The sequence below is a fragment of the Danio rerio genome, chromosome 6 (assembly GCF_052040795.2).
Source record: "Danio rerio strain M-AB ecotype USA chromosome 6, GRCz13ab, whole genome shotgun sequence".
NCBI classification, from domain to species: Eukaryota; Metazoa; Chordata; class Actinopteri; order Cypriniformes; family Danionidae; genus Danio; species Danio rerio.
The window spans coordinates 49,086,426-49,108,958 of NC_141026.1; the positions used below are offsets into that span (position 1 = coordinate 49,086,426).

General features: G+C 36.5%; 1 protein-coding gene and 1 long non-coding RNA gene across 6 annotated transcripts in view; both read right to left on the reverse strand.

Moving 5' to 3' along the window:
- Positions 1-22,533, reverse strand: part of grm4 (glutamate receptor, metabotropic 4) — a 273,711-nt gene that overhangs the window by 31,732 nt on the left and 219,446 nt on the right. For all 5 annotated transcript variants that reach the window (XM_087255821.1, XM_087255823.1, XM_087255824.1 and 2 more), the window contains 2 exon segments: positions 22,349-22,485; positions 19,083-20,018 (listed from right to left, as the gene is read on the reverse strand). In XM_087255821.1, coding sequence (XP_087111947.1) covers positions 19,083-20,018; positions 22,349-22,485 — 1,073 coding nt within the window.
- LOC147843629 (uncharacterized) lies at positions 12,921-18,346 on the reverse strand. Its single transcript, XR_015494139.1, has 3 exons — positions 15,173-18,346; positions 14,325-14,999; positions 12,921-13,197 (listed from the first exon to the last, which is right to left on the reverse strand). It is a non-coding gene; the product is annotated as an uncharacterized LOC147843629 (long non-coding RNA).

Sequence of the window (22,533 nt, forward strand, 5' to 3'; positions counted from 1 at the left end):
GTAAGTGGAAGATGTTTGGAATCACCAGGACTCTTCCTAGAGCTGGCCGGCCACCTAAGCTGAGTGATCGGGGGAGAAGGGCCTTAGTCAGGGAGGTGATCAATAACCTGATGGTCACTCTGTCTGAGCTCCTTCTGTTCTTCTGTGGAGAGAGGAGAACCTTCCAAAAGAACAACCATCTTTGCAGCAATCCACCAATCAGGTCTTTATGGTAGAGTGGGCTGACGGAAGCCACTCCCGTTCTGGAATTTGCCAAAAGGCAAAAGGACTCTCAAACCATGAGAAACAAAATTCTCTGGTCTGATGAGACTAAAATTGAACTCTTTGGAGTGAATGCCAGGTGTTACGTTTGAAGAAAACCAGACATCGCTCATCACCAGGCTAATACCATCACTACAGTGAAGCAGCATCAATGGTGTGAGCAGCATCATGCTATGTGGATGTTTTTCAGCAGCAGGAACTGCAAGACTAGTCAGGACAGAGGGAAAGATGAATGCAGCAATGTACAGAGACATCCCGAATGAAAACCTGCTTCGGAGTGCTCTTGACCTCAGACTGGGACAACGGTTCATCTTCCAGCAGGACAATGACCCAAAGCACACAGCTAAAATATCAATGGAGTGGCTTCAGAACAATTCAGTTAATGTCTATAAGTGGCCCAGCCAGAGCCCAGACGTAAATCCTATTGAACATATCTGGAGAGATCTGAAAATTGCTTCCCATCCAACCTAACAGAGCTTGAGAGGTACTGCAAAGAGGAATGGCAAAAACTCCCAAAGACAAGTGTGCCAAGCTTGTGGGATCATATTCAAAATTACTTGAGGCTGTAATTACTGCCAAAGGTGCATCAACAAAGTATTAAGCAAAGGCTGTGAATACTGATGTACATGTGATTTTACAGGTTTTATATTTTTAGTAATTTTGGAACAATTTCAAAAACTATTTTTCCATATTGTCATTATGGGGTATTGTGTGTAGAATTTTGAGGAAATAAATGAATTTAATCCATTTTGGAATAAGGCTGTAACATAAAAAATGTGGAAAAAGTGAAGCGCTATGTATACTTTCCGAATGCAATGTGAATGTGCATATTAGTAATGAAAATGACTGAAATTAATATGAAACCAGAATAAACATATATATAAGCACACATTTTCATACGTAAATAAATAGACTAGCCTAGAAATACAATTTAATGCTGGTCATTTTCATTTTTGCTGCATGTGTGTGTATTTTAAGATTTTTCAAAGAACGTTAATTTCACAAGTGCTAGTCGGAACAGCACACCCTTCCCAGTTAGCACAGGAAAAACTCAGATTAGCATGCAAGTGAGTGCTTTCATTGCAGGTTTGCTCCAACGACGCCGTTCCTGGATGGAACACAGTGTATATGGCATTATTAGCTAAATAATGAGAGGGTAATCACGATTATTTTTAACCAGCCACTTGGAGCGACTCTATTTATGACATGTTTTCAGTGACACACACACACACACACACACACACACACACACACACACACACACACACACACACACACACACACACACACACACACACACACACACACACACAGCAGCACTAATGGCTCCAGCCACTCCACGGCTCGGCTGCTGCCCCCCTGCTGCTGCTTTCGAACGCTCTGCTGTGTGTTTTGGCTCTGGCGGACGTGACCTCGGCTCGGGCTCCTCTGTGTGCTGTGATTAAGTGTGACTCACTGCTGTGATCTCCATCCAGAGGGACTGACTGGAAAGCAGTCTCAGCACAGGGTTAGGACCACATCAGCTGCGCAGGGGCTCTTGGAGAAGAACTGACAGATGGCTCCCACCCAGCACTGCCCACTGCTAGGCAATCCTACAGAAGTGTGTCAGTGAAGTATAGTCCACTGTCTTTAAAAACAGATACTTACTAGTTAGTCACGACGCAAACACTTAAGCGGTCTGAACTATGTTGTTTGCTAAATTCAATAATTGGCAGTGTGCTGAAGCCAAAAGTTTCAAGGATTCAAATAACATAGTTGAAACCATGCCATTTTATCAATTATATCAGATGAGTAATGAAGAGAATGCTAGTATGATAAAACAGGATTTTTGTTTAACTCATTTAAACAATTTAATGGTTAAATTATTAATTAAATATGGTAAATTTAGATTTATAATAATTATGAATTTAAGCTGAAAAGCAAACTAATAACCAGGTCCAGACTGAATTTGCTGTCTTTATGACTTTTTTTGCTTTTTTTGTCGCAAAATAAAATATTTGTGCAGAACCATTTTGAAAAAATAGCAACTAAAAACATACATGAAATAACAATAAAAAATAAAATAATAAAAATAATAATAATAATAATAATAAAAATCATAAATGTTTATTTAAGCTTTATAAACTGTATTTATCATAAATCATATACATATTTGCATATTAATTGATAATAATATAATTGTTATATAATTTACAATATATAATGTTAATATAAAAATAAAAAAAACATATATTACACACACACACACACACACATATATATATATATATATATATATATATATATATATATATATATATATATTATCTTAAAGAAATAAAATAAATAAATAAAAAAATTCTGTTATAACCACCCTCTGGATTTAATATGGATTATGTATATAAAAATTTTGATGCATTTGGTCTTGGCAGAATAGATCTGCTACGCTGCTGCTGCTTTGATTATTATGTCAAAACTTGTACCGAGACCTGCTACTGCCAATATATATATACAGACATGCTGTCAGAGAAAACCACACGCAGCTGCTGCAAACATAATATGCAACCCCTGAAACAGATCTGAACACAGGTGGAGCTGGGGTGGAGGTGGGTTTTCCGAAAATGTGCTGCAGCTAACAGTGCTAACAACGTAGTGCTAACAGCATAAAACAACGCGGAGCATTTACACTGATAGGGAGCAAGCTCATTGGCTGCTGAGGTGACAGTAACCAATCTCCTGTACCATGTAGTTAATGACACACGAGCAGATTAGATGACCTATCAGCCTGTGCGTCCAGAGTTTCATGGCAGAAATTTCACAAATAAATAAACTGATTGATGGGCTTAAAATATCCTTTCCTCAGCAGGGTGGCAGAGTGCACCCTTATTGATAGGATGAGGAGCTCTGTCACCCGGGAGGAGCTCGGAGTAGAGCCACTGCTCCTCCACATCGAGAGAAGTCAGCTGAGGTGGCTCGGGCATCTGTTTTGGATGCCTCATGGACGCCTACCTAGGAAGGTGTTCCAGGCATGTCCAACTGGGAGGAGGCCACGGAAAAAACCCAGGACAAGCCGGTTGACTAGGCTGGTTTTAGAGGGGTTTTGGCCACTTCCAGGCTGGTTTCCAGCCATTTCCAGTCTGGTCTTAGCTGGTCAGGCTGGGACAGGACCAGCTAAAACCAGCTTGTCCAGCTTAGCCAAGCTGGGAGTCCAGCCAAAACCAGCTACATCCAGCTTAAACCAGGCTGGTCAAGCTGGTTTTAGCTGGATTTGGCTGGTCATTTTCCAGCCTGACCAGCTAAGACCAGGCTGGAAATGGCTGGAAACCAGCCTGGAAATGGCCAAAACCCCTCTAAAACCAGCCTGGTCAACCAGCTAAAACCAGCCAACCAGCCTAGGCTGGTTTAAGCTGGATTTTTCAGCAGGGGACACTGATTTAGTCATCCTTGCCATCTCTTATACTATTATGTCACAATTCTGGTGTGTCTATGTGTTGTGTTCAATGTGCTTCTGTTTATGTTATGTGATTCCTTTGCTCTGTTTTCCCGCCATTTCATAGTTTCATTAGTTTCACCTGTGTTGCACCCCTGTATGTATTTAGTTTAATCACGTCTTGTGTATTTATACCCTTAAGCTCAGTTTATTCATTGTCTGGTATTATATCATCATCTCATCTGTTCTTGTTCTGTCAGAGTTTTTGTGAAAGTAAATCTGTGTTTTTGATGATCCTCGTTACATGAGCTTTATTGCTAGAGTACAACCATGACAGAAAACCCAAGCAACCACTTAGCAACTATACAGAACATCCTAGGAAGCACTCAGGACATCCTAGCAACCACTTAAACCACACTAGCAACGACATAGCAACCAATCAGAACATCAAAGCAACTACTTTGAATATCCTATCAACCTCTTAGCAACACATCAAACAACCACAACACCTTAGTAACCACTTACAACACAGCACTACTATGGCAGGAAGGTAAAGCAACACTCAAAATGGAAGCACATTCTTTTAAAAACAGTTGAGAGGGAACAAGAAACGATGGGATTGAGATTTGTCACTTGTCACAGTTCAATATGTCGGAAGTCTAACCACAGGGCCACAGCTCAGACAAAAGCTATTGTTAAATACGCTCCCCGGTCACTTCAAATCAGCAGAGCTACACTTTCAAATTTAACCAGGAAATCTATGGGAGTGCTTCAACAAATCACTTGAAAGCAGAGCAACCGGTCCATACATAGTGATTAGAGCAGCCTCAAATTATTAGCTTTGGTCTATACGTCGAAAACGCTCACTAATCTTGCTGGAAACTGAAGTCGCAATTACAGTCACAAATGAGGATTTAATGGCGCACACGACACACAATTCATCTCTCCACTTCCAGTTTTCTTCAAAATATCCTCTTTGTTTTTAGAAAAAAGATTGTCAGATTAGGAACAAGCAAAAGGTAAAGAGTAAATAATGAGTTTTCTGTTTTGGGTAAATGTTAAAGGAAATTTGTTTACATGAATCTTTACAGTTAAACCATAAATTAATTCTTAATATTTTTTTCAGTGTCACTCATGGTTCTCATAGAAAAAAAAATGCTCAAAAAGAGTTGTATGTGTCACACTAAAAAATGCAGGGTTTACAATTTATTCATGTCGCTGTGTGGAGTTTGCATGTTCTCCCTGCATTCGCGTCTGGTTTCCCCCACAATCCAAAGACATGCGGTACAGGTGAATTGGGTGTGAATGAGTGTGTATTGATGTTTCCCAAAGATGAATTCCAGCTGGAATGGCATCCGCTGCGATAAACATGTGCTGGATAAGTTGACGGTTCATTCCGCTGTGGCAACCCCGGATTAATAAAGAGAATAAACCAAAAAGAAAATGAATGAATGAGTTATCAGCTTCTAAATATACAGCGTTGCTGGTATCATCATAGTGGTGGTTCCCTATTAAATATGTGCAAACCAGTGTTAAAAAAAACATACGGCAAAAACACTCACTGGAAACTGAATTCGCAATTACAGTCACAAATGAGGATTTAATGGCGCACACGACACACGATTCATAGCGGTATCTCATCAATGTGCCGAACACCTGCAATCTAATGAGGCTTGTGAGAAATATGGAGATGGGAACTAGACAGTGAATCAGGGTTAGTCCTCCGAGACCGTCTCTGTTGTCTCAACACATACAAAGTGTTCCACTTTTTTGCCCTCGAATTGAAACTACAAGTTAAAAAAGAAAGCTTGCCGTTATTGCACTCCCACATACAAATGGATGAGCTGATAAAATACACGCCGCACCACCATCAACTTTAATAACACAACAACTGATTCTGCTACTTTTTCACCTGCTCCTGCTGAATTATCTCTTGGGATGAAGAAGGAAAAATGAACTGCCATTTTTTTTTAAAGGGAAGTAGGTCTTGTGTCAACATCAGAAGAAGTGGGTCTCATGCTAACAGGCAGAGCAGAAAACAGCATTCAAAGGGATGTTTATGTTTGTCATTGAAATGAAATATGAAATATGCATATTTACAATCATTTAGCGATGCGATATATATATTGGCACACCGTTATCAGTCAACACATGTTTGTTTCGAATGTCTTAACTGTGTTTTTTAAGTAAATAAATGATCAGCTGAGGAATTGTGGATTATTTCCTCTGGCTTTACTCATTTTCAATGCGTGCTGACAAGGATTTTAATTAGTGTGATTTATGATTTTGGGAAAGGAAAGATGTAGATTTTTCTCTGCAGTTTTCTTGTTTAATAATAAATGTTACACTTTATTCATGTGTTCTGTATTTGTAAACTGTGGAGGACCAAGAGTGACAATTAAAATCAAAATAAAGAATTAATTTATTGATTTATTCAGAAGATCATGATTCGCACTCATTAAATAATTACTATGTATAGCTTTTATTTTACATTCTTAGGTGATACAAAACACAGACGTTTCGGCACAATGCCTTTCTCTGTGTGTGACACAATCCTCTCACCCCATCCTTTCATCACACAGTAAATCACATAACGTCATTAGTTAGACATCGACTCAATAGTTAAAAACAATTTCATTTTCTTTTTAATATACTGTAATTAACCACACAAGAAATATTTACCTTCACCTTTAAAAACATTATGCCCATTGCACAGGAAAATAACAAATCAACTATCATCATTCACTTATTCATGTCTACATCAATGCAATGAAATTCCAACAGTCCAAAATATCTAATTATTTGTATCATTACATACCCAAAATCCATGATTCATATAACTAAATATTATATTATAGCTAAAAACAAACCCTTAAAGAAACCCAGAAAGGTCCAATTCCTCATTCATTCCTCTTGGTGCAAGTGATTTTAATTTATGAATCTCATAAATTAATTAATTTCTGCTTCTCTTTGTAATAATATTTTATTCAGATTACCTCCCCTATGTAACTCAAATACTTCTTCAATATACATTCTAGATGTTTAACGTCATGTCTAAAACCTGTCTTGCTACTGCCAAAGTTATATCTTGTCATCGTATATTTGATTTATGTTCACTAATTCGCAACTTCAACTGACGTGATGACTTCCCTTTATATATACAGTTTAAGTCTGAATTATTAGCCCCTGTTAATTTTTTTCACAATTTCTTTTTAACACTTTTCTAAACATAATAGTTTGTTCTGTAGACTATCGGGAAAAAATAGCTTAAAGGGGCTAATAATTTTGACCCTAAAATGGCTTTTAAAAATTTTTAAATTGCTTTTATTGTAGCCAAAATAAAACAAATAAGACTTTCTCCAGAAGAAAAAATATTATTAGACATACTGTGAAAATTTCCTTGCTCATTTAAGAAAAAATGTAAAAAGAAAGAAAAAAAAATTCAAAGGCGGGCCAATAATTCTGACTTCAACTGTATATAGACCACATTACGAGTAGAGCAAGTAAAACTGTTTTTTTTTTTTTTACTTTAATATTTTTACCTGTTGCTAGATTAAAAAATTCATTACCTGGATTTAATAGTTGAGACATAAATATGCAAAAAAAAAAAAAAAAAGTAAATAAAAATAACCTTTAAATGAACTTGTTATTATATATAGTTTCATTTTAAATAACATTAAATAAAGCAATGTGTTAAATAATAATTTTTAAATATATAAATAAATATATAATTTTATAAGGGTTTATTTAATTCATGTTTTAAACTGTTGATTAAAGTCTGTTTAAAATGAAAATTATAATCTTTATTGCTTAATCTTTAGGTGAATAATTAATCCATGCAAAAGTTAATCCACAAAAAAAAAAAGAAAAAAAAAGGTTTTGGTAATGTGTAATCGTAGTCTGATACGACTCTGTTTACGTCCAGCCACAATATTTTTAAAGGCGTTCTTCTTTCAGATAGTTTGCTACAAGGGAAATTATGGCCTATTTAGTTATTTAAATTGGTTCAATTTTGTCAATATTTAGGTTAAATGTGTTTACATTAAGTTTATTTAAAGCTGTGCTAAAGTTTTATAGATCAAAATTTTTGCGTGGGAAGAGACTTACGCATTTTTCAAACCCTGTTTTGTACATATGCCACCTTTATAAATGAGACCCCTGCTCCTCCTTATTAAGCACTCAAAAATCAGCTTCCCGATATGAAGTTTTACTTGTATCCCATAATGATGCATCCCTATTTCACTTTATTGAGGTTAAAAAAAAAAAAAGAAAAAAAAATTACATTACATTACATACAGCACCAAAATAAAAATAAAAACAATAATTGCTCAGTGTTAAATGTAATCAAAGCAAGGCTTTGTGGAATAAAAATCCAAGGACCTCATTGAAGGTTTGCATGCATTTAGGTCATGCCTGAGTTTATTCTATATTCCATTATGTTAATAGACTGTCTCCAATGCCATGTTAATGCGCAGATGTAACTATAAATAAGCCTGATTTCTTGAAGGGTGTAAACGCTGTGGCTCGCTGATGCTTTTAAAATATTACTTTGCCTGATTGAGCTGCACAGCAGAAGAACCCACGAGTTTGGCAGAAGGAATAGCTGTTTGTCTGAGCAATGGTTGACATTGGTGGGAAAAAGATTTGTGGTTTTGTTTGGGTTACATGTTTCAAAATTTGTATTTTTACATGTAAAATTGTTACATTAAACAGTCTATTCAATAAAAAAATTGTTTGTTGGCGCTATTTTGAAATAATTTAAATCCGAATTTGTTAGTAAATTTCACCAATAATAACATATTACATCCTGTATTATTATAAATATAAGTCTTTATATTGCGTATAAAATTACACCACCTAATATATATATATATATATATATATATATATATATATATATATATATATATATATATATATATATATATATATATTAACACTCTTATATTATAACTCTAAGTTTATTCTTCTTATTATTCTCACTGTTACGCTGTTACACTCTGTCAAATGCTGTGTTGTTTTAACCTTGGGTAAAATATGGAAAACAAATGGTTACATTGGGTAAAATATAGACAAAGCCAATGGTTGGGTAACATTTTTAATTACATTTTTACCCCAGTTGTAATATAATGAGCACTGTATGTATGTATGTAACCAGACATGCACTGTAAAAACATTCAATTCTTTGTGCAAGAAGTTTGCCTTTAATATTTCAGGAAAAAATGCATCTTCACAACTCTTTTAGATGACTGTAAATGAATGACAGTCTGAAGAAGTTCAATAACGCCAGTGTCAACAAGAGTGGTATTTACCAGGTTTCGGGGTCCTGCGCATACACCTGTCACGGCTCTGACACACACCTGTATGTAAATACACAATGACCACACTCACCAACACACATGGATTACTCTGTCCTGTAAACCACTGCAAGTGAACCTGAACAACACAACGTCACTCTTATAATAGCGTACAGCTCTTCATGCCGGATATGCATACAAATACCAGCCCATGAGCTGCAGGATGCTTATATTCTCAAAAATCCTCAATACTGGAAAGAGAAAGTCTGTCATGATTCTAACATAATATGTTTTTATTATTAACTTGATCAGGGACAAATGATGATTAATTGGATGTTTTGAGTGTTGAAAATTAAAAATTCTATAAATTCATTGTAATTTTTTTGAAAGTGACATAAAAAAGATATAGAAAGATATAGAAAAAATACATATACAGAAATGGAGAGACAGAAAAAAAGATTATCTGGCAGTATATATATATATATATATATATATATATATATATGGGTTTTCTGACCCATGAATTTATATGTATGGGTTTTCTGACCCAGGAATTCACAAACAGATGGCATGTAATAAAACAATAAAGGTTCTAATCCTGGAAGAAGGGCTGCAAGAAGGTCAGATCGTCAGCTGTCCCAGTCACACATTTTACTTCTCAGGTCACTGACATTCCAAGCAGAACATGCTTTATATGATGTATCTTGTAGATCTATCATTTTGATCAAAATAAATCTGGTTTAATTTGAAATATCTTACACTGTAAACAATGCTGGATTCCACACAATTCTCTCATGTTGTCCCAACACAAAAAGGTTAATTTAACATAATATTTTTTTTACAAATTTAGGAGGACTGAACATAGAACAGTTAAGTTGTCCCCTAAAAAAAAAAAAAACATTTTGAATAAGTAGTTTGAACAAGCAGTACATTTTTAAAATTTATTTATTTTTTTGTGAGTGTAGTGTACTGTAATTGGTAAAATGCTATCAAGTTTCATTGCTATAACTTGTTTTATGAGCCTTCTAATCTGTTGCTCCTGGATTTGAAAGGTGCAATATTGTCTTTTGGATCCAGTAGTCAGGATACCACCCTTATATTGAGTGGTTCTCTAAGCTCTGCCCAGTGCAACACACTTCTATAAGATTAGCTATTGTATCCATCTATAGCTCTATAGATTTATCTTCGAGCAATATATGTTGTGATTATTGTATTGGTTTATTAGTTTAATTGACATGAGCCATTTTTAGCTGACAAATAAAATGTTGTATTTGATTTATTAAGGATTCGATTGTATGAAATCATTATGACTAGTAAATTGTGAGGAAGCTTTTTTCAGCCCTTAGAGTATGAATCAAAGTGAGGGATCAGGAAAGAATGGAGCAGTAGGCACTTCATGTCAGACTTCTTGATCGCTGTTCATTATTACTGATCTAGAAAGCTGTATTGCGAAAGACTAAAAAAAAAAAAATATATATATATATATATATATATATATATATATATATATATATATATATATATATATATATATATATATATATATATATATAAATAAAACTGTAAACTACACATCTTTTGGTCAAGATCAAGTACCAGTCAGCTGCAATTTTCTGTCTAAGAATCAAGGTTGCAAACCCAAGATGACAGATATCAAATATGGTCAAATATCAAAATTTATTCATATTCAATATAGTAAATGTGATCAGTTTTTAATTACAAACAGTCTAAATTTAACGATCACTTGAAGTTGGAGTCACATTAAACTCTTTACCAGCAAAATTTTTTACACAGAGGATGCCCTTCCAGCTGCAACCCATCACTTTAAAACATCATACACAGTCATACACTATGGACAATTTAGCTTACTCAATTCACCTATACCGGATGTCCTTGGACTGTTGGGGGGAAGCTTGTACAGTCTCTTGACCTTGTGTATTACTCTACCCACAAAAGCAAAGGACTAAACTCACTACAGTTTGACAAATATTGCAGCTGTTGGACAACATAATGTAAATTTTTAGGCAAGAATGTAGTTGTTTAGATTGCAACTTTGCAGTTTATTTATAAGAATAGTGGCTATTTTAAAATATGTTTGCAAAATTTTGGAAATTCAATGTTATAATAAGCAGAGCAAAGAAATTGACAATTGATGTTCCACCACAAGATGGAAACAGACACCGTATAATAAGTCCTTAGAGGGAGAAAAACGTTTTTCTCAGCGTAAATTCTAAACTAGAGCTGAACAAATCATTACAGGACAGGTATGTGACTTTTTAAGTCGATCTCTCTCTCTTTTGTATTGTGTATTGTTGTATTTATGCCATAATCTGCCAGTGTTTAATTTGCTTTGGCTTTTTCAGGTTAATTTTTGTGAAATCTTGATTGCAACAGAGAAATACTGGGAAGTCTCTGTAGACTGATGGCATTTTATGCCGTTCAGCCTTATAATCCTAAAATGTGAGCAAAATCAGCTGTTTTTTTATCACTTTAGACATACGGTAGAGAAATACTAGTTCTAAAGTGACGTTGGTGAAGTAGCAGTGGATTCTGCTGTTCTGACAATCAGCTGCAGATGTGAATTAATGGCGAAAGAAAGTAGTTCCCCAAACAAAAGTGTTTTTAAGACCTTAAATTTTTTTGTTATATACATGATTATGCCGTTGAGCTGTTGTATAAAGCAATATAAATAAGACTGCAGCCAGTTCTACAAAAGCTTTTGGTTGTGATCTTATTTTTCTAGCATTTCAAGCAGTCATGTTCTCTGCAAGTGAGTAGTGACTTTTTATTTTGGGTTTGAACTCTTGTTTTAATGGGAAGGCACTAGGTGTCCAACGTTTTCATAGAGTGTTACACTTTCTGCCAGCACTTAATATATTAAGGATGAAAAAGGCTGCATAATTGCATTCATTTTTACAGCTTTTCTTCATTATAATCATTTTTAGATGCCGAAAATGATCATGTTCCACTTTTAACTAAATGGTTTTATAATAGATTGACTGTATTTTTTTTCTATGGTCAGATTTTGGGCATTTGTTCAAGTCAACCAAACAAAGCAATCAAAATTCCATCTGGATCCTTTTAAACCCAGGAAAGGAAGCATGCGAAAGCCCTAAGACCACAGTGAGACCTACCTGCCAGACTAGCTCATTTAAAAAATCCTTTGGTTTAACCACAATAAGATGACCTCCCGATTAATCATTTGACAGGCTGATCAAATTCAGTGGGGACCGAACCAGCTGCCCACATTCAAAGGCTCTAGAAAGCCTCCGAAGACATTCATTATTCACTTTGACATAAGATGACAAACAACTGATGGAGCCGGCATGCTGATGAGGCGTCTGGCAGAAATCGTGTGACAAGTGCAAATGCAGAGAGATAAGGTAAATCACAGGCCAGGAGGAAGTGAGGCATTTAATTGCTCTAAAAAGACATGTCATCTCTGACTCGCCAGGCTTTATTGTGCTTGCCAGCCTGCATGATTTTGAGGTGCTGTTGTTTTGATATGTTAATTCCCCTCTGAAAACACTGTTTGTTGCGTACATGGTGGTGGGATTTTGTTGTACGACGGGGGCTTTATTTTCAACGTAACGCTAAGTGCTAAAAGTGTTTCTTCAGCACTGTGATGTACAGAGCAGAATCAACGTCAAGCATTGATTGCTGCATGAGAGGCTTGGTAGGCTTCGAGTGTAAAATGCTGTCAAAAATCAATTTTACTGTGAAATCAAATCATTGTTTTACGTCAAAAATACATTATTGTATAAAAATCATAGTGCAGTGCATGTTCAAAAAATCATACTCTGCTTAACCCAAAAAAAAACTCAATAAAACTTGTTATTTCTATTTGAACTATAATGCATTTATATTTTGACATTCATGTTAATCATAATCTGAATCAATCCTAAACTGTTACTAGACAAGAAATGTGAAAAATTAATCCACTCGATGCTTGATTTTTGTTGTTTTTGTTTGTTTTTGTTTCTGTGCATTAGGGACGCATCATATATAATTTTAGCAACAGAATCTGCAATAGTCACGCAGGATCTGCAATGTCAAGTTGGGATTACAGTTAATCATAAAACACAATTCAGAACATGTGATTTGTGGGGTCTTAGCAAAGTTTAATTCAAATCTAATAATATGAAACTATTTTATTTGGATGGGTTTTTAAAAGACACCTATTTTACCACTTTTTCAGTATTTAAGATAAGTATCTTGTTTTTTTAAAGTCTAACGCCTGTTTCACACCGCAAGCGTCAGCGGCGGAGCGTAAGCAACGCGTATGTCGAGCAGTTCAACCTATCTCTGTCTATTCTATCTAGTTACCCATGTCTCTCTATATACAAATACACTTTTTAAACTTTTCATCTGCACCAAGGCCCCTACTATGCTGTTTCTTTAACCGGCAAATGTTTATTTTACAAATTCTATAGATCAAATAGTACTGTATGCTTCTCAATCTAACTTATATGAGAAGTGTCTACAGTCAGTCATTTGTTTTTTATTATCAGGTTGCTGTAGACCTAGTTATAATAATATTTATACAATATAGTTATAATGATATTTATACATGATCAAACTAGTGTTACTTTCTCCGCTTCAGTGATGTCCAGCGGCAGAAAAACAGCTTGTTATTTCATGCTCGTGCAGAGGATGAGACGGACAAAAGTAACCAATGCATGCCATTCTTTTACTTATTTTCGTGTTGTTAGATTCACAGTGCAATTTGTGCAAACAGCTCCCGGTAGGAATAACTCGAGTGAACATATAACAAAGCCGATTAAAACTTTCTTCCTCTGCTCAGCTGCACAGAACACAGCGAGCTCACATCATCCAGCATGCGTGTCCAACTACACTACCCACAATACACTTCGCCATGGACTACAAATCCCGTAAATATTCTATTTCCCCTCTCCTACAACACTAGTGTGCAACTGAAGCAAAACTGATACTAAAATTGTTTTACATTTGGTTTTGTAGTTCGGGCCTAAATAAATGTTTGTTGCCATTTTAAATCGTTTTAAGTTAATTTGAATGACTATATATCAATCATTTGACATTATTAACGCATTTATTGGGTAAAGTTGCTACTTTTTACTGTCATTCAATTAGTTTTGGTCATTATCAATGCACTGTCACTTTAATTGAGCGTGAGCAGCGCGTCAAAAATAGACCCAGCGTCGAAACTATCGCTGCACTGCTGCTTCGGCGACGCTCACACCTCGCTCTGACGCGTTGCTGCTGCGTGCGGTATGAAAGCTCTAATCTGTTAACATGGACGCCGAAAACACACGCGCTGCTCACACTCTGCTCACGCTCTGCTCACGCGCCGCTGACGCTTGCGGTGTGAAACAGGCGTAAGTCTCAGCTCAAAACACCCATCAGATTTTTGTTAAATTACGAAGTATGCTGTACATCTCAGATGCAGAAAAAGCTAGTCCATGCTTTTATGACTTCTAGGCAGGACTACTGAAACGCACTGTTTGCTGGTTGCCCAGTATCCTCTATTAACAAACTTCAATTAGTATAAAATGCGTATTGAATTCGAAATATTGCTTCTTACATATAAAGCTTTAAATGATCCAGCTCCTGTTTATCTAACTAACTTCCTGTCTCACTACAATCCAACTCACTCTTTAAGATCTCTAAACTCAGGGCTTCTGGTAGTACCTAGAATAGCAAAGTCGAGTAAAGGAGGTCGAGCCTTCTCGGTTATGGCTCCTAAACTCTGGAATAGCCTTTCTGATAATGTCCAAGGCTCAGTCACACTCTTCCAATTCAAAACTAGATTAAAGACCTATCTATTTAGTAAAGCATACACTCAGTGCATCACTTAGTGGGTTTCCACACAGGTTTCTGCATCATGTTTATATACACTATGAACAGCAGCTACGCGTTATTATTCTCTTTATTCTGCATTTCCACCAGGGGATACTCATCCCGAGGCCCTCAGACAATGCAGAGTCACTGATTGATCTAAGACCAGAGACGAGATGATACCAAGGTTTCCATATCTTGGACCAGGCCATTTCCTGAGCAGCTGCTGTGGTGGTTATGGAGGAGTGGAGAGCTTGAGACTGATTCCTGTGACGCCCCAGGGACAGACGAGTCTTCGCTGAGGCCCAGCTTCCAGCCTCCGCCGCCAAGACTGCAGCTCTGCACATGACATTTGGCCATCAGAGAAATTAAAATGGTCGTGCCCAACTGGGTCTGGTTTCTCTCAAGGTTTTTTTGTTCCTTCACTTTTACCAATTGGTAAAGCTTTTTGCCCTCTCCGCTGTCGCCACTAGCTTGCATGGTTTGGGATCTGTAGAGCTGCGCATCGATGGATTATGAAACCACACTGAACTGAGCCAAACTGAACTTAAACACTAAAGAACTGAACTACACTGTTCCAATTTACTCTGACTTTTTATGTGAAGCTGCTTTGACACAATCTACATTGTAAAAGCGCTTTACAAAAAAAGGTGAATTGAATTGAAATATTTATTATACCTTTCAGAATATTAGTCATTTCTGCTTTTTACGCAATGTAGGTGTTTTGTGTTGCCTTTAAGGCTACTTCTTCCCGTCCAATGTTCCCACGTGCTCTCAGTGTATCTCTGTCTCCATCAGATAAACAGCACAGTGACAGACATGAAGGAAGCAGATCTCAAGTAAAGTTTGTTAGAAATACTATAGTAAGAACTTTCCCAATGATTATTTGATGTATGAGTTGTGGAGTTAATTCAAGGCTTTCTGCCATGATGAGTCCCACACAATGTCGTTACAATGTTCAAGCACAAACACAAACATACACACACAGCACGTGCAGTTTTGCACTGTTTTTGAATAGTAAATGTGACAGGATACATGTTAATATCTACTGCTGTATGGATATCTGTTATGTTAATGTACAAAATAAACCTGATAAAACATCCACAAAGCGGGATTGAAGAGTCTTCTTTTATAATTGTACTGACAGGTGTCTGTGGTGATAAAGTAAGACGGTAAAATCGCTGTAACATGCAGTGTTTTAAAATTGTTTTAAACTTGTAAAACCCATTCTTGATCACATTTGATGATGATAATCACTGAGAGCTGAACAGATCTTTTAATCCCAGTTGCTTTGCACACGTCCTGTCTTGTTAATATGATTATACGTGTTACAACAGAGACATGTTAATGTTTGACATGTGGACACACTATACCTATACACAGTTCTATCCAAACAGCTTCCAAAAGATGGTTTTTATCATATAGTAGGTGCCCTGTAAGGCCTGTTACTGTGTAAACTGTTAATACTGTTAAACTCCAAGTGAAAACCATAAAATGCTTTTACGCTTGTTCTGTTGTTTCATCTGTGCTATAATTTATTTTATTTTGAATAATGTTGTATATTTTATCCAGATGAACTCCCCTACAAATGATTTCAATCAAGATAAAATAAGGAATTCTTACCATATAGGGTCATCAATCATATTCATATTGCAACATATAGTGTAGTAAAACTAAATAATGCAATACCATTTTTTTCCAGTTTCATGCAGTCATACTATGTGATGGCATACATTAGGCAGACAAATCTCACAAATTTACTTAAAATATATGTCTTGGTCAGGATATTCAGAATCAAAGTTTATAAATAAACTCTATAATAAAGAAAAAAATGCATGTATATCAGTATATTGGACCTGTGCATCAGCTAACAAGGATTCATTTAAAATTTAATTTATAAAGTGTCGACAAATGTACTGTGTTTCTGTATAGCTGTCTTCCAAAACTGCTCATTTCATTTTCATCTTAATTTAACTGACAGCCCTATGATTTCTGTAATATTGGAGTTCATTCATTCATTCATTCATATTCTGTGGGGGAAAGCGGAGCACCCGGAGGAAACCCAATCGAAGGCAGGGAGAACATGCAAACTCCACACAGAAACGCCAACTGAGCCGAGGTTCGAACCAGCGACCCAGCAACCTTCTTGCTGTGAGGTGACAGCACTACCTACTGTGCCACTGCCTCGCCTGGAGTCATAAAAAATGCAAATAACATCACATGAAATGAAACAAAATTGGGAAAATTCTGGATAAATAAATTATATGTAATGTTGATTGCATAATGAATTAATGATGTGGACTAGCATCTGTGTATCTTAAAACACTAAGAGACTATTTAAATATGAAATCTGCTTGTTTAGCATGTCTGAATAAATGAATGTCACAACAATCAATCAAAATAAAATTAATTTAACTGGACGTGTTTTTAAATATTTAAGTATATATATTGACCGTGGAAAGTAGATTAACAAATAAATCTAATGGATTTTTATAAAGAACTGTCCTTGTGCAATTGTTAATTCATTTATTGTTATTTTATGACTCGCTGATTGCACACAGTATGTCTAATAACATTTAACACTTAAATTCATTAGGCAAGATGGTTTTCCGTTGCTGTAGATGTTTAAGTAAATAGAAACCAAAGAACATCTGATCCGTGACTCAAAAACAATAACAAGATCAGAATGACGAAACTTGTGACCTTGTGTTGCTTACAGTATTAAAAAAGCAGCAATTGAATTTATTCTTACTGCATCACATGCTAAGAAACTAAATGCCAGCCCAATACAATCTAGACCCGCAGCAGAATATTTACTCAAGTAAAGACTGAAATGTAAACTGATTACTCTTCAGTGTTTGAACTCTCAGCAGTGAATAGTAAAACACATGAACTGAACTGAACTAATCTAAACTGAACTGAACTTAAACTCTGAAAACCGAATTACACTGTTTCACTTCACTATAATATTCTACGTGAAGCTGCTTTGACACAATCTATGTTGTAAAAGAGCTATACAAATAAAGATTAATTGAATTGAACAACACTGAACTGCTATCGTTTAAGATTAAATGGAATTCTCTAAATTAAAGGAGCCACGATTTATATGCATTAAGCATGCTGACATATTGTTCATTTTATAACTCCATTCCCTCATGCTTTTTTTTAAAATCATCATATAGTCATCCAATCGTGAAAAGACTAAACGCTCAAAGATGCATGTGAGACAGACTGCAATTTGATCACTCAAACTATCACCACTAATTGCTATATCGGCCAAAGACTGTGCTCAGAGAATATTTGACTGAAAATATTTTAAAAAGTCAGTCAACTGGTTGTAAGACTATTGTAAATTCACACTAAAATGGTGGAGATGAAATAAAAACTGATAAAAGAAGGCAAGAAAGGTGCAACCATGCGCTTCAGGATAACAGCTACAAACATCATGATCTCCTCTGATCAGTAGAAATATGCAGTGGTTTGTTTCTTTGTGACTGCTGTAGGCATAATGTAGTCTAAGGCAACATGCAATTACCTAAGTAAGTTCATACAATCTTCTATCTGAATGAGTCATTCAAACGACGGTTAAAAAGGCACAGTAGGAAACTGAGTTTAAAGCCATAATGGGTCCCTACCAACAAGTATAACAATACTGGAATTGCTGAAATTGCTTGTTCAAGGCTTTGCTAAGGGAGACACTAATTAAATCAAACTGAAATTGAAAAAGGAGAAAGCCCTTATCTTAAGCTTCAGAAACAGAAGGTCCCAAGTTTTCTAATTGAAATGAGTAATGCAGCCAAAGAGAGGGTAGTTGCATTTATAATTCAGCAGAGCTGAAATGCGCAGTCTTTTTTATTTTTTTATTCTCCAAGTCAGTTGGTGCTTGTCAATTGATTACATCATCTACAAAAAGCTGACGCTCAATCTCCTTGCTATTTTCAAAGTCTCTTTTATCTTTGAGAGCACAGTGCTAGATGGGCAAAAGAGAGTGCCTTTGTTTTCCCAGCCGCACATGTCCTTTTCAATATCTGAAGGAAACCATGTGAGCTTTTCACTGTGGTGCAGAAACCTCATGATTCTCAATTTCTCTTTGAAATAAACTGTCTGTTTCACCGCTCTGCTTGATCTGAAGCCCAAATGAACATAGTCAATTTGTTCCCACTGCTGTTTTTTTTTTTTTTTACTGAAAATAGATTGCGCTGAATGGCATGTTTTGTCGAAAGCTTAAAGGCGGTAAATGCTGTCATTACTTTCAAATGCAAGGTCTTCAGGAGTCGCACTCAATCATCAGCTCTTACCTTTTCCGTTGACTGCGATGTCCCGAAGAAAATGGGGATGAAAGCGAGCCAGATGATGCAGGTGGTGTACATGGTGAACCCGATGGGCTTGGCCTCATTGAAGGTCTCGGGAACCCCTCGCGTCTTGATGGCGTACACCGTACACGTCACCATCAGCAACATGCTGTATCCCAGCAGGCAGATGAGCGACAAGTCTGAAATGTCGCACTTTAGGACTCCGCGTGCCATCTCTGGGTCTATGGTGCGCTGGTCCTCATAGTCAATGAGAGCTTGCGAAGGGTCTACTGCGAACCAGATGCACACCCCTAGGAGCTGAACGGAAATCAAGCTGAAGGTGATTATCAGCTGCGAAGCCGGACTGATAAAGCGTGGCGCGCTCACCGTCATTTTCCCCTGCTCGAAAATACGATAAATCCGATTGGTTTTGGTGAGCAGCGCAGCGTAGCTGATGCTCATTCCGAGCCCCAGGAAAATCCGCCGCAATGAGCAGATCCCTACATCTGGAGTGGAGATCATCAGGAAAGTGGTGGCGTAACACAAAAAGATTCCCGTAAGCAGTACGTAGCTGAGCTCTCGGCCAGATGCCTTGACAATCGGCGTGTCATTATAGCGGATGAAGGTCACCACCACGAAAAGCGTGGCTATGATGCCAAGAATGGCGATTAGGACAGGTATGACGGCCCATGGCGAGCTCCACTCCAGCTTCACAATAGGTATAGGCTGGCAGCCTGTGTGGTTCTTGTTAGGTCTCAAATCGAAGCGGCACATCTTGCAGGTGTGGAGGTCAGCCTGATACTGGTAGCCGTCGCAGCGTTCACAGTGCCAGCAGCAGGACATGCCCTTAACTATCTTCTTGCGCCATCCGGGTTTGCAGGGTTGACTACAGATGGAAGTCGGCACCTGCCTCCCTCCACCTGGCCACTGCATCGCCCGCACCTGTAGCACAAAAACACACTCTATTTACCATCCGTCTGGGCTAGAGGCATGAAGCAGTGTTTAACATCTCAGAAGAGTGTTTTCATTTCCTCATCCACCGACTCACTAAATTAACTCTTGAGCATCTCAAAGGAGACGTCTTCAAGCCTTATTCACAGGTGATGTGCACATTCAGATCCCCAAAACGTGACAACTCATTTATTATTGTTTGCCAGTGGTGTAGAGAAACAAATTACAAAATCTCAAACTACCGTAATTAAGTAGTTATTCTCAGGAATTCATATTTGCTAAGTAGTTTTATAAATGTGTACTTTGACTTTTAGACATCAAAATCGCATCCTTTAAAAGTGTCCAAGAACATTAATGTCTTATGATGTTGTGTGCCTGCTGGGCAATTACTAAATGCATTACAGAATGTTACGTTTACACACATCCACAAATTGCATGTAAATGCATCAGCTTTTTAAAGCGTAATACTCACTACTCTTCAGTACTTTTAAATAGGGCTACTCTTTCTACCACAATTGTTTGCACACCCCAAACTCATATAGCATTTTATTCTGTAGGAAAATCATGTCATTTTTACATTTTAGCTTTTTTTATGAAGCTCCTGCAAAAAAAAACTGCTTCGAAAAGACATTTGCCTTTATTCTAAAGCCATATTTTGAAAAAAGATTTGTTTATCTATTCATAAAAATTTGTTTATTATTTTACTACAAATTCTAACATCATTAATGATGATGTGGTATTGCTCATTACATCCCACTTTCAAATTCTTTACAAGACATAGGATATCATTTTTTTTGTCTGTCCTTCACCCAAAGCTATTCAAAAGACTTGAAGAGTGTTTTCATTTCCTCATCCACCGACTCACTAAATTAACTCTTGAGCATCTCAAAGGTGCCGTCTTCAAGCCTTATTCACAGGTGATGTGCGCATTCAGATCCCCAAAACGTGACAACTCATTTATTATTGTTTGCCAGTGGTGTAAAGAAACAAATTACAAAATCTCAAACTACCGTAATTAAGTAGTTATTCTCAGGAATTCATATTTGCTAAGTAGTTTTATAAATGTGTACTTTGACTTTCCCATGAGTAGATTTTTAGTGCAGTATTGGTACTTTTACTCCACTACTTTCCTTCAACCTGCAGTCACTACTTTATTTTTACTTGTCTATGCGGATAAGAAAAATCAGTTCTGTGATTCCTGTCCAATCAAATCGCACATAGTAGTAAAAAGGTAAATTGCATCATGATGAACTACCTTAAGACAATTTATAACTGCAGCAAACTGTTTGCAAGCATTAAAAATGTTCTTGGACACTTTTAAAGGATGCGATTTTGATGTCTAAAATCTTTACACTTATTGACACAGAGACTGTTTAGCTTGTCACTGACACTTTGCTTGTGACAAACACTTACTGTATGAAAACCCAAATGGCCTTAAACACCCAGCAGGCACAAGACATCAACATGAAGTCAGATTAAAGTTGTACCACAATGTTGTAGAGATGTTGCATTATGTTTAGAAATGAAAATCGTGTTGACATCAGAAATCAGGCTGATGTCAATGTCCAACGTCCAACCTGAAATCAATTAAATACCAACCTCTAATGATGTTACCACTTTGACGTCTATCAGACGTTGGATTTTGGTTGCCATTCCTGACAAATAAATGTCAGTATTTGACGTCAATATGACGTTGGTTTAAGATGTTGGCTTGGCTTTGGATTTTGATTACTTTCTAACAACCTAAAATCAACCAAATATCAATGTCATTTGATGTTGTTATTAAACATCAAAACAACATCCCTAGACGCTGGCTAGACATAAACTTTTGGTCATCTGACATCACAACCTAAATCTAACCTAATATTAATGTCTTATGATGTTGTGTACCTGCTGGGCAATTACTAAATGCATTACAGAATTTTACGTTTACACACTCCTGCAAAAAAAAAAAAACAGCCTCGAAAAGGCATTTGCCTTTATTCTAAAGCCATATGTTGAAAAAAGATTTGTTTATCTATTCGTAAAATTTGTTTTATTATTTTACTACTAATTCTAACACTATTAATGATGACGTGCTATTGCTCATTACATCCCACTTTCAAATTCTTTACAAGACATAGGATATCATTTTTTTTTTGTCTGTCCTTCACCCAAAGCAAGAAGTGTGAGAAGTTGTTTGAGAAATTGTAAGACTTACAATTTGCACGCACATTTTTATCATTATTTTTGCCCTTTTGAGCTTGAAAACTGATTCATTTTCTTAAAAATGTCTTCTTTAATGTTTCACAAAAGGAAAACGAGGTATGAAATATACTCACATTCAGGTAAAGTTGGTCAGTCCAATGGCCTATGATTTTATATTCGGCTGTTTTGTTCTTTATTTGGTACTGATAGATCTCGTATCGGCCTGGGGCATCTCCATTCTCATTAAACTGCACCGGATTGCCACCTATGCCTGAAGACGGGAGCAGAGAAATCAGATTAAAGAGATGCAAACCACATA